An 11,749-nucleotide genomic window follows, 5' to 3' on the forward strand; every position below is an offset into this window, starting at 1 on the left:
ATGGCAACGATGTTATCATCCTGATCCATTTTACGTATATAATATAAATCCCGAATATAAAGGTACACAATGAAACCATTACACAATAACAATGAATGGATTGCAATACACCCTCATTTAGTAGAGAATAGATGCATGTACAATGTACATGCACAAGTCTGGTAACAATAGATACATGACATGTACACAAGTCTGGTAACAATAGATACATGACATGTACACAAGTCTGGTAACAATAGATACATGACATGTACACAAGTCTGGTAACAATAGATACACAGTAAAAACAGATTCGTTATAATCAAATAAAATGCATCGTTTGAAATTTAATGTAGAAATGACATAAATTTCTGTCATTTTAACACTAAAATACGATAATGCATCCCATAACATAATATTATGTATTTTTGCTGTGTACATGACATGTACACAAGTCTTTTCTCTGATATCCTGTAATTGCTTATTAGCTATATCTGAACACTCTATATAGCCACGTAGATCGGGGCATCACCTATATAGATATACCGTATTACTAGAATATTTTGCTGGTGAAAAACCTTTGAGAATGAGCCAAATTAGCAGAAAATTTGACCCTTTGCGTTCTAACTATTGCGTTTTGGCAAGGATCGTGTGTATTCACTAGTAATAATTTAGGTTTGCGGATTTTATTGTTGCAAATTGATCAACCATCGCAAAGTTCACAAATGTTTGATGCTCGCAAAACATTTTAGTAATATGGTATAGCTTTTTATTTACTTTTGTCGTAACACGTACAAAAGATTTTAAAATTGTTCTTTGACGTTTATATGTAGTTTCGTATCAAAGAGAACAGTAAACTGATTATTGGTGAGTGCGGCATATTATAAGACTACATTGGAATGGACATTGGTATATAACGGACTCTACTCTATACACAAGGGAAATGACATGGTATAAAATAATTTTTAGAGTTTGAACGAATGTCTTTTACTTGCTTTGTACCGTGTTCCTGCGTATGTATAATGGGGAAAACAATGTTAAATCATGGGACACATGCCTGTATAACGGCATTGTGTGAGATCAATTAGGCTGAAAAAATAGAATTACACTCACAATTAAAGACACTGTAACAGAAAATTGCCAAACAGCAAAACCACAATTAAATTTCGGGTGGAGGCACCAAACATGAAGCTATATACTATAATTATAGATCTAGCTATTGGTTAAAAAAAGTGGGAAATGATCGACCACGATCGTTAACTAAGCCAAAAGTACGAAGTCCATAAATTTAATGGGTGCTGCATAAAACAGCTATATAAGTGAAGCTTTGCAGCTCTTTTCTCACTCTTCAGCGCAGCTACCAATATAGCTATAGCGTTCTATAGTGCAAAGCTAATGAAAGCGTCAATGTATGAGAACTCTTCATTCCGTGCTTCAAGACTATATATGTAGAGGCTTCGAACACTCATGTTGCAATTCATTCCATGCTTCAAGACTATACTATGTAGAGGCTTCATTCATGTTGCAAATTATGTTTTTTCGGTGGGAACTCTTCATTCCGTGCTTCAAGACTCTGTAGAGGCTTCACTCACGTTGCAATTTATGATTTTAATTTTTTTATGAGAATAAAATGGGCGGAAACACTGAGAATAACAGGCTATAGGGGAATTGTGGAATAGTAAATTTGGAGCGCCTAGCTATAAACAGTGAAATCGCAGACAAATAAAAATATATGTGAAATAGAGGTAATGATATTCATATCTAACACTGTTTACTGTTTGTCCACTGTACTCACCACGTAAGCTTTGACTTCGCTTGGACAGCTCAAAAACGAATCTTTTGTCCAAGGGAGCAACTAGTTTAATAGAGAACGAGCATTAAATTCGGGTTACCATGGCAGCATGTATAATAACTTACCATTTATAGAAGAGTAATTCTTCTGAGAGAGAGCTCCTACTGAATATAACCTCTTTCTCTGTCCAGCCTCACTCAGTTTCTCCTTCAAAGACACTTCCTGCAGAGTGATATTGACAGTTTTCACTTAAATATACGTACTACAGTGCACTTTTGCAATAGCATAGACCAGGGTGGGAAATGTTCGATTGCTGCTATAAAGGATGCCCACAGTGTAACATTAATTATACCTCGGTGCACATGCACAAGCGAGGTATACGGTAGTGTGTGTGTATACTGCTACAGCTGCTCAAGAATCAATGAACTGCAAGTAAGAGTTTCTATAGGCTTCTAGTAACGTTTTCGTGGATTTGCAAAATAATGCTTCATCTCGAGTTATGCTTACTTAGAATGCCTTTTCAGAAGAACACGTAGTAAAACTTGTCCATGCTACTCTACTTAGTAGTTAGCTCTGCACTACAATGCTAGCTATTGGTAGTTGCAAGAGTGAGAAGAGAGCTGCAAGGCTCTACACTGTACTGATGCAGCAGCCATTAATTTTAGATAACCATTCATTATAGCTACTCTATATACATAGTTGCAATCTACAATTCACTAACCTAAAGCTATATAGGGCCGTATAGACAGATGTCACTACTGAGTTGAACAGTCAAATTAATACAGTACCTGTTTGAGCTTGTCCAGAGAGAGAACTTCACCAACGGAGGTCAACGCTGTCTTCAACCTCTCCACAGGGTCCTCATCGTCATGTAGCTCCATTAGAGAGGGGTTGGGTGGTATAATTGGTGGCGGTTGCATGCCCCGTGTCTTGGGCACACCCAGTACAACATCATACATCACACCGCATCCAGGTCGCTGCTCCAAATTGTGTGTGTGTGTGTGTGTGTGCGGATCCGGAGGAGGCGGTACATTGAGTAAGTACATGCATGTATGGCTATATACATGCACTTACATTATCGTTGGCACTTCTCGTGAAAGCACTTAAAGCACTCTTCCTGTTGTACACTTTCATACAGATTCTTTTTCGCAGCTCCAGTACAACATTTGTGGGATGGTAGAGGGCCACGCCTACTTTGAGGATAGCGTATACCCTGTACCCATCCTGAGTCACTTTGTTGAGGTCATCGGTATTGTGAGCAGCCACATCCCACAAGGTTGTAGCATGCAGTCGTTCCTGTATGAATACACAGTGGTTATCAGTGGCATATACATGTAGCACACCAAGCACACGACCTGTAACTGAATTTTGTCTTTCCGATTGTAATAATTTTTCTCTGAAGTATTAAAACACCAATTTAATAACACTTTAGGTGTACATACATAACTCAGTTGAGATCGAGCGCTTTTCTACTTAATTGATGTTCACCAAATTTAATTTTATAAGCATACACTTGAAGGGGTTTTTTAAGCTTTCAGTAAAATTAATTACTACGAATGAAGCTACAGAACTGCATAGTTATGGCTCCTCAATGAGCCTAGTTCTAGTTATGACTTGTTTGTCTAACCGTGTACTCGTGTCTTTCGACAATCTTCAGATCCAGCATACTCTCCTCTCTCTCTCCACAAAGAAACATTGTTTCCATAGAATCATCGGATACCGAAGGATCATCAAGAAACAGAATGGGCACTTTACACTCGAACCCAGACTTTTCTTTCCAGTCCGTAGGTGCCCCAGGCAGTTCACTTGTGACCTTTTTGAGTTGCAAGACGTCATCCCTCTGTGATACAACCATGTACCTATGTGCAAACAATTGTTTCTGTTTGCACTGATCATTATCAAGCTTCCGATACTCAGCTTCTAGGTGTTCCTGACACCTCTGCAGATCATTGCCCCACCTATCACATAATCTATGAGGATGAGTTAAAGTTAAGTCCATTACGACCACACACACTGCATGACACTCACCTCTCCAGGTCATATGACTGAAAAGAGTCGAGCGGTCGATCGTTACTGCTGCAAAGGTCAATACTTCCGATAGAGACTGATGAGATGTTGTTAGTCAAAAGAAGACCGTTACCAGACTCTGATACTGTATGGACAGTCACGTTGATCTTCTGAGAGTGGCCCTGTCGTATCTTGAATACACCTCCTGTTATGACCTCTGGTTTGCTTCGCATCGCCACGGGCACATATTCTCCTTGTTCATTGAGCTCTTGTATCTCCACCCAAACTTCTAGCCTCTTAGCCAGCTCTCTAACTCTGCACACACACGTACATATAAAGCACTGGTTGTAAATAAAGATATCCACTCACTCATCAGCAACAGAATGCTGACTGTTTCCCTTATTTGTAGCGCCCTCTGCCACACACTGCACTAGCCCCTTGGAGACGTCCTCAGTGTTCTCTCGTTGTCCCCACACCTCGATAGACAGTGCTCCATTGTTGACAATGTCAAGAAAATCTTCATCAACAGTAACCCTGAACTCCTGTGCAGGTCCATACAAGACTTGAAGTACCATAAACTTTTCTGGGCTATTTTGTTACTCTAATACAGCAGACACTCTGGTGCTTTAAGTATCAGATAATCAATATCCCCTTGAAAAGTTATATTCCAAGCAATGTTGCTTTATAGCTTAGCTATAGCTTTCATGCAGCTGCATGCCTTGTAATGGCACGTTCTAATAAATACCCAGACAATTTCAATCTGCTGTCCGATTAGAACATAATTATACGGTAATCATACAAAAAAAGTCTTACCTGGCTATGCTGAAATGTCTGAAATCTACTTGTCAGTGAGTTGTTCTCCAGATTAGATTGTATCTTAACATTCTCTCCCTGAAACTGGTACTGACAGAACACACAGTGGCGATAGTCCTTGGACATGCCAGTAGCCTCCAACACATTGATCTAGGAGTTAAGATAGCAGTTTAGCACAATACATTTTACACAGGAATTTTTAACTACAATGCTTATTATAAGTATTATTGTACAAGTACCTGGCAGGTGATGCTATCTCCAGGACACAGGCCTGAGTCTTCACCATGAGTACACTCCCGGGAGCATCTCACAATGATCACCTTCAAGTGTCCACCTTCCTATAAGACCAACAGAATAAGTAAAATCATAAGGCCTATAATTATAACAATGTTACAAGTACGTGTCTCGAATAAACTAACTCTAATTATACTATATATATACTAGCTCACTTCTCCAGTGGCAGTCACAATGGGAGCACTGTACTCATGGGGAACATTGTGTTTGAGACCCACTAGACAGAAATTTGCAAGTCCCAGGAGAGTAGGTTGTTCTGAGTCATCGAAGGGTAGCTTAACATCCTTAAGAACGAGTATAATTATAGTGTATAATTATGGTTACTGTGCAAATTCATGACTGCGTGTGCATGTACGTATATAGCTATATATATACTGTTGTAAGCACTTACTAGCTGAGCGCCTCCCTCCTTCCTCTTAGCCATATCTCTCAATATGACAAGCTTTTCTTGCAGTGTGTTCACACTCCACACCGACTCACTCCCCTTCTGTCTGTGCAGGACCCTAACCAAAACCTCATCGCTCGTGTTGACATCAGGTGTTTGCTGGGAGCTAAGTAGAGAGCGAGGGACAGCAAGGACAACTCTGAACACAATTTCTTCATCGAAGGTCTCCAATAGCGAGTTGGCTTCTTTCACCATTTGCTTGGCCTGTGTTAGAATGTCACCTAGTCTCTCACAATTCACTTCCTCCCACTCCTTCTCTAGGCTGAATAACGAAACAATTTTCATATTATGGGCTTCATTGTTCACATACTCTATGAGCATATGAATGCAAGGAAATCATGTATGCAAAATACCAATTAGAGGAATTCCATGCTGACATTACAGAATTTACAGAAATGTAATGTCAGCAAGACTGCTTATAGTCAAAACATCCTTATAGTCATGTGACTCACTTGTAGCTTCTACTAGCACTAGTACTGGGAGATATAGATACTGATGTGAGTTTCTCCTTCCTTTGGATGAATTGCTTATCATACTCAATCTGTTGAGCCTCCAGCGAGTCTAATTAGGAATTGACATAATTATTAATTAATTAACCGGAGAATTGATAGGTATATATAGGCTCACTTCTTTTGGTGCAAGATGCCGTGATGTCATCCTGCGTACCCCTGTGCAATGGCTGCACAAGAGATGTACGAGCACTTTCAACTGGGAAAGACGCAGTTGGTAGAGTAGATTGGGTGTCATGGAAGTGGGATTGCTTGCATGCCAATGTAGCATTTAACTTTTTTACTACTGGGTCCGTCCATTGACCATTTTGAGCCAGGATTTCAATAAAACCATTATATGCGTTCGGATCATGCTTGAATCTTTCAATCAAGTATAAAAACACTTCTCTTGCTTTGTCTGCAGGTACTACAGAACTCAATAGCACTTTAGAATAACTGTCTGGTGGAATAAGTCCCTTTGCAAAAAGTGCATCTCCAAGACTGACAACGGATGACTTCAACTGGTCAATTAGCATATTATAGCACTCTCTGATAGTGATACTCTGTGGAGTTTCATCAGATAAAGCTGTAGCCATTGTAGAGTCAGCTCAGTGTTGCGTTTACAATAAACATTACCATGAAAATAAAAGTTCCCCAATTCACCACACTAGTGCTTATTGCGCATGTGCAACAATCAAGAGTCACAAGAGTCTAAAGGTCATAGCTAACTCATGCTATCGCTCACCGGGCACCGTATCGCGTAGCGGTGTTGTATTTGTCAACAAAGTAAACGAGTTATCAGTTAGTTAGATACACTATAAAAGCTTTCTAAACGCAGAGAAAGGATGGGAAAGATAGTCGGCGTTAATTCGTCAAGTCAGAAACAAGTGGAGATGAAAGGTGTTCTTGGAAAGCACATTGGACGATACCTGGACCAGTACACCTTTATCTGTGTGTTTGGCTCTGTGGTGGGCTACGCTGTGATGCCACTCATTGGGGTAGGTCACCCTCTAGTATCTGCCCTGGTAGTACACTGGTGTATGTAGTTAATGATGCTGTCCACATTGTAGTGTTAATACGTGCGCCCATACACCACACGGTATAATGAATATGTCGTAAACCAGTTCATACATGTAGCAATGACGATGTACAATTCGTTGCTAGGTCTTACTAGCATTTGAATTATCCACTGTGTGTATACAATGTTCGTTAATATTGTGTCGTCGTATACTTTAGTGTTTTATATTCCGTACAGACTGTGGAGACGCTGGTGCTGTCTGTGATCGTGATTGGTCTCTCCATACATGGCTTACGGAAGAGTCCCCCCAAAGGAGAGGTGGGCACTTTGTGTGTGTGTGTGTGTGTGTGTGTTGGTGGAATTGTGTGGGTGTGTGGTTTGCATTTTATAATTCAAGTAGTTTCACCTTCAGATGATGTTGCAATCTTCCCATTGTTTGTGTTAAACCACTTTTAGTACTTACTGACATACTCACTCCTAAGGCATTTGCCGTGTCTTGCTACATTGATTTGTAAATAGAGGTAATCACAGGAAACTTATCATCACGAACCCCTCTGTTATCAGTTGAATAGTCCCAAAGAGAATACACACTATTCCAATGAAATTCTCTCGATAGGAAACTCATATCTCTGGCTTGATTGTATTGGGCCAACAGTTTTCTTTGATATAGTCTGCGTCCTTTGTTGATTATCTTGAGATTATCTGTAACATCATACGTGGTAAATTAATGCTTTTGTTGTGGTTTTCCAGGACGAGCGACGACGGTACAGAGAGGAGAGGAGAACAAAGAAACAGGACTCAAAAAAGACGGTGCATGTTCAAGTATGTTGTGACTGGTTGAAATGGCTACCACATGACGCACTTGTGCAGTCAAAGACTGATATAGACAGTCCCTTGATATAATTATAGATAATTGCTAAGCCTGTTTCCTGCTATTACACATACTAAGATATGTGCACTATCCCCCCCCCCCCCCCACAGGTGATTACAGACTCTGAAAGTCAGCAGAAACGACCGAAAGATGATGTCACTAAAAGTCCACAAGAACATAAATTGTCTGCCGAAGAAGAGGAAGCAGAAAAGGTGAGTTACATTGTATAGCTAGTGCCTTTTACCGGTTCAGGCCTGATGATTATATAACTCACACACCTATGTGAACTAACGTGATCAATATTCTGCAAATATGAAGGCCTAGTGTTAGTGTGTGCACTATGTGTACTTTCTTCAGCCTGTGTGTGTGTGTGTGTGTGGTAACAGATTGGACTTACGCCTGTGTGTATACTTTTCCTATAGTTGCGTCGACTGGAGGAAAAGCGTGAGAAGAAGGCAAAAAAGAAAGGAGAGAGAAATAAACGACGTGAAGAAGAAAGAAAGGAAAAAGAGGTTAGAATGTAATTTGGCACTCTACACATTTGGCAGAGTTTTTTTAATTAGTAATCTATGGGCTTTTCACTCCCTTAGAATCTAAACCAGCACGTGTAACAAACCAAACGTACATGTACACATGCTGTACTCAATGTACATACATGCACATGCAAGTGTGCTCATTCCTACGTATCTCCCCTACACACACACACAGAAAGAAGAGCTAGTTCGTAAGGAGAAACAAGAGCAGAGGACCCTAAAGAAACAACAGGAAAAGGAGGCCAAAGGAAAATCCAGAGGATTTCTATTCCCCACCTACGAAACGGTTAGTACATGTACCTTTATCTTTACCACTACTGCCGTGTGGGTTGTCTAAGGGGCTCTCATGTGATGGTAATGTTTGCTTGTGCATAGACTAATAGTTTAGGATTACTTAGAGGTTGTGTATTGTTGATTTAACTGTGCCATATTATACCTGCTTAATAGTGTACTCTGACTATGTACACACACACCAGATCAAAGCGATGGTGACTCCCCAGAAACCAGTGAGACGAGAGAGAAAGCATTCCACCTCTTCTACCAGTTCTGGCTCAAGCTTCTCACACCGCTCACACCCACACACTCCTCCAAGACCACACCCAGTCCCTACCCGTGCCTCCAGTGACCCTCTACTGTATCCATCCTCGAAACCATCCCCATGGGGATCGAAAATGTCTGAATCAGCAACAAACATGTTCCCACAGCTACCAAGCAACGATCAATTATGGACAACCCCTGCTAATCACCCTCACACCCTAACATCGAGCACACCTCACACTGATGTCTGGCAGAGATCCGATCTTGCACCTCGACCCCCACAATACGCTGTAACGGCAACACATGATAGCACTTGGAGTGATGTGAACTCATTACATCCGAATTGGACAAATACAAATGTTGAGACATTGACTTCTGGACAAGCTTGGTATCCGAAAGAGTTTAACAGCTTGCTACTGAATGGGAATGACCACAGTATTTGGCATGGCAATGAACAACAAAATGGCGGAGTTGGACCACTGGTTCCTCAAAACAGTAGGTTTTACTCACTTTTCAGTAGCGAAGTTTCGTCTCCATTATTTATGGACTTTCAACCGAGCGGCGGTGGCAGTGCTGATCATGTGATCAGTACTGAGTTGGACAATTCTAATTTGGCAAGTACAAGCACAGATGATGACCCAAGTTTCGACGAGTGGCCCAATATTTGAATTGTTTCTATTGAGACTCTGAAACTTTTGAGTAGTAGCTTATTTGTTGGACTATGTGTACATGATTGTGTATAGTCTCTCTTGCAAGTCTCTACGAGCATTGAAGCATGTCTGCATGCATTTATACACAGGAAGTAATTGGTCGATGGCACATGTAGATGTATCGTAATTGGTCGATGGCACATGTAGATGTATCTAATTAATTGTAATAGGACATGCATTGTGTTGCAAATAGGGCAAACTTTGCTGACTCATGTTTAGTAGCCTATTATGTATAGGTGCCCAAGCATTCAGTAGACTATAAAGCCATGGCTTTTTGTTGTTTAAGCTTACATGTGCCGTCTACCTTTTAAAATTCAGCAACATGTCATTGAATGATGTGATGAACATGATGAACAGCCACAGAACAATAACCACACAAACACATTGCCAATATCTATCTATCTTGTATCCGACAGTTTCAAATCTGTTCTAGCTATTGCTGAATTGTCTCTACCAGCATGTGCAGCCCTGTCTTTAGTAAAATCTTCTTTAATTATAGGGACAACACCTTCGTCTTTGAGAAGCTGGTCCAATTCTTTGATTCTCCTTTCCTCGTCTTTTATACTCTCACTCAAGACAACAATGTCAGTGTCAGCCTGAATAGCTCTTGAGCGTTTATGCCAGAAAGTCATGAAACGCTCTTCAAACAGTTTCTGTTGTGTACATGTATATGAGAGAGTGCATGTAGGAATGACCATGCATCTAAAGTCTATTTAACTTAAGTTTGGCCTTCATAATTGTCATAACTTGTCATAGTTCAAAAATTGGATTCCTGTTAAATCGCGCTTCATCTACATGTGTAATCTTTAGCTAAAAGTTAGCATTTCCATGTAGAAGTCCTGGCATACTTGTCAATCACATAATTATATAAAGCCTACATGTATCTGAAGCCATAATTAACCACAAAAATTCCGGGGCTGAACTCCACACAAATAGATTCGACTTTATGAATGCAGTATTATCGTACTTTCATTCGTTAAGAAGCTATACTGTCAAGGCTCTTACTTTAGCTGAACTTATATTATTTCACTTACTAAGGTCCACGCTGTCTTCTCCTCTCTCCCTGACAGTTCAGGGTGGTGGATCTCAATTGCCTTCATCTGTCTCCAGTGCTCAAACAAGAGGTAGAGTAGCTGACTCAGCAGTCCTAGGCCAACACCCACACTGCCGCTTATCATAATAGAGCGAAAGCTCCGTTCTAATTAAAAGAAACCAGCATACGGCTTTTATTAGCTGCTGCAGCAACCTTATTTTGGCAATGGTTGAAATATCTTACTGGATAGGGTGGTAGCTACGGTGATAGCAATGCCTCCACTAGCTCCACTGCTCACAAACTCAGCCTGTCGAAGTGTGAGGGGCGTGGCCCTCTCTGTGCTGCTCAGTGGCCGCAAAATGATATGTCTGACACCTGAAACAGATTAGCTGTATAATACATTATTAGGCACAAGCTGTCATAAATAAAGGAGGTTCGCCATAGCTCATTAATACTAATGTACGTGCTTGCATACATGAAATGTAGTTCTTTACACCTTATGTATATAACAGTTACTGGTAAAAGTACCTTACCGAGGAAAGTTGCTGTGACGAGTGCAAAGTTGGCCCCAGTAGAGAGAGCATAGACATGACTAGGGAGGTCCCTGTATACAGCCACACCCAACCCCAACACCACGCCAGATACACCTATATGGGACGGAGGGGGGGTGGTGCACACGATCTCACTAACATTGATGAATCTTGACTATACGCTAACATAAATTGTGCATCTCTTAGGGTTTGTGTATAGCTAGGTTAAAACTAACGCATAGCAATCAATAATTATAACACGTACAACAGAGTTGTGTACCACTGACCTGAGAGTGCAGAGCAGTAGACAATAGGTCGCACAGTGTCGGGATACTGCCTCAGCCACATGTAACCCTTCCCACAAGCAAGGCCTGTTACACCTAGAAACATATAGTTCTGACGGTTGGACTATTACAATTATGATCTAGCGCGCTAGCATAACTGACAAACGATGCTCGACTTTTTAGTTCTAGGTGATTATCGTCCGTGTGTGGTACATGGTATCAGTATTAATGTGTGCATGTGCTTGCTCACCAGCAATCAACAGTTTCTTCCAGGCAATCCCAACCATCACTGTCTGTATACACGTTTACAGTAGCTGCAAATAAGCCAAGAGGAGGTATCCAGAATGTACACCAATGTGATCAAATGCACAGTACAGAAGCTGGTAATGATCTCCTTTTTTATATATGATGATGA

The 11,749-nt window shown here is 40.7% G+C and overlaps 3 protein-coding genes across 4 annotated transcripts; 1 reads left to right on the forward strand and 2 right to left on the reverse strand.

Annotated features, from left to right (window-relative positions):
- Positions 1 to 778: 778 nt before the first annotated feature.
- On the reverse strand, positions 779 to 6,470 carry LOC135347591 (kinesin-like protein KIF13B). Its single transcript, XM_064545621.1, has 14 exons — positions 5,958 to 6,470; positions 5,783 to 5,891; positions 5,277 to 5,592; positions 5,041 to 5,169; positions 4,831 to 4,929; positions 4,592 to 4,741; positions 4,148 to 4,320; positions 3,800 to 4,093; positions 3,399 to 3,741; positions 2,846 to 3,067; positions 2,560 to 2,748; positions 1,897 to 1,993; positions 1,775 to 1,834; positions 779 to 988 (listed from the first exon to the last, which is right to left on the reverse strand). The coding sequence occupies exons 1-14, from the start codon at positions 6,412 to 6,414 to the stop codon at positions 945 to 947; spliced, it is 2,682 nt and encodes an 893-aa protein (XP_064401691.1). The 5' UTR covers positions 6,415 to 6,470; the 3' UTR covers positions 779 to 944.
- A 45-nt stretch (positions 6,471 to 6,515) lies between these two features.
- Positions 6,516 to 9,535, forward strand: LOC135347623 (putative uncharacterized protein DDB_G0271982). Of its 2 annotated transcripts, none has more exons than XM_064545659.1 (7): positions 6,516 to 6,816; positions 7,074 to 7,154; positions 7,587 to 7,658; positions 7,818 to 7,919; positions 8,130 to 8,219; positions 8,416 to 8,526; positions 8,717 to 9,535. In XM_064545659.1, the coding sequence occupies exons 1-7, from the start codon at positions 6,664 to 6,666 to the stop codon at positions 9,443 to 9,445; spliced, it is 1,338 nt and encodes a 445-aa protein (XP_064401729.1). In that variant the 5' UTR covers positions 6,516 to 6,663; the 3' UTR covers positions 9,446 to 9,535. The 2 variants fall into 2 exon arrangements, with proteins under 2 accessions (XP_064401729.1, XP_064401730.1); XM_064545660.1 differs by having other exon boundaries at positions 7,587 to 7,646.
- A 285-nt stretch (positions 9,536 to 9,820) lies between these two features.
- Positions 9,821 to 11,742, reverse strand: LOC135347639 (uncharacterized). The gene is made up of 6 exons (XM_064545679.1): positions 11,585 to 11,742; positions 11,338 to 11,430; positions 11,054 to 11,167; positions 10,764 to 10,895; positions 10,522 to 10,685; positions 9,821 to 10,140 (listed from the first exon to the last, which is right to left on the reverse strand). The coding sequence occupies exons 1-6, from the start codon at positions 11,619 to 11,621 to the stop codon at positions 9,886 to 9,888; spliced, it is 795 nt and encodes a 264-aa protein (XP_064401749.1). The 5' UTR covers positions 11,622 to 11,742; the 3' UTR covers positions 9,821 to 9,885.
- Between the last annotated feature and the right edge of the window lie 7 nt (positions 11,743 to 11,749).

Source organism: Halichondria panicea, chromosome 14 (assembly GCF_963675165.1).
Source record: "Halichondria panicea chromosome 14, odHalPani1.1, whole genome shotgun sequence".
In the NCBI taxonomy this organism is placed as follows: Eukaryota; Metazoa; Porifera; class Demospongiae; order Suberitida; family Halichondriidae; genus Halichondria; species Halichondria panicea.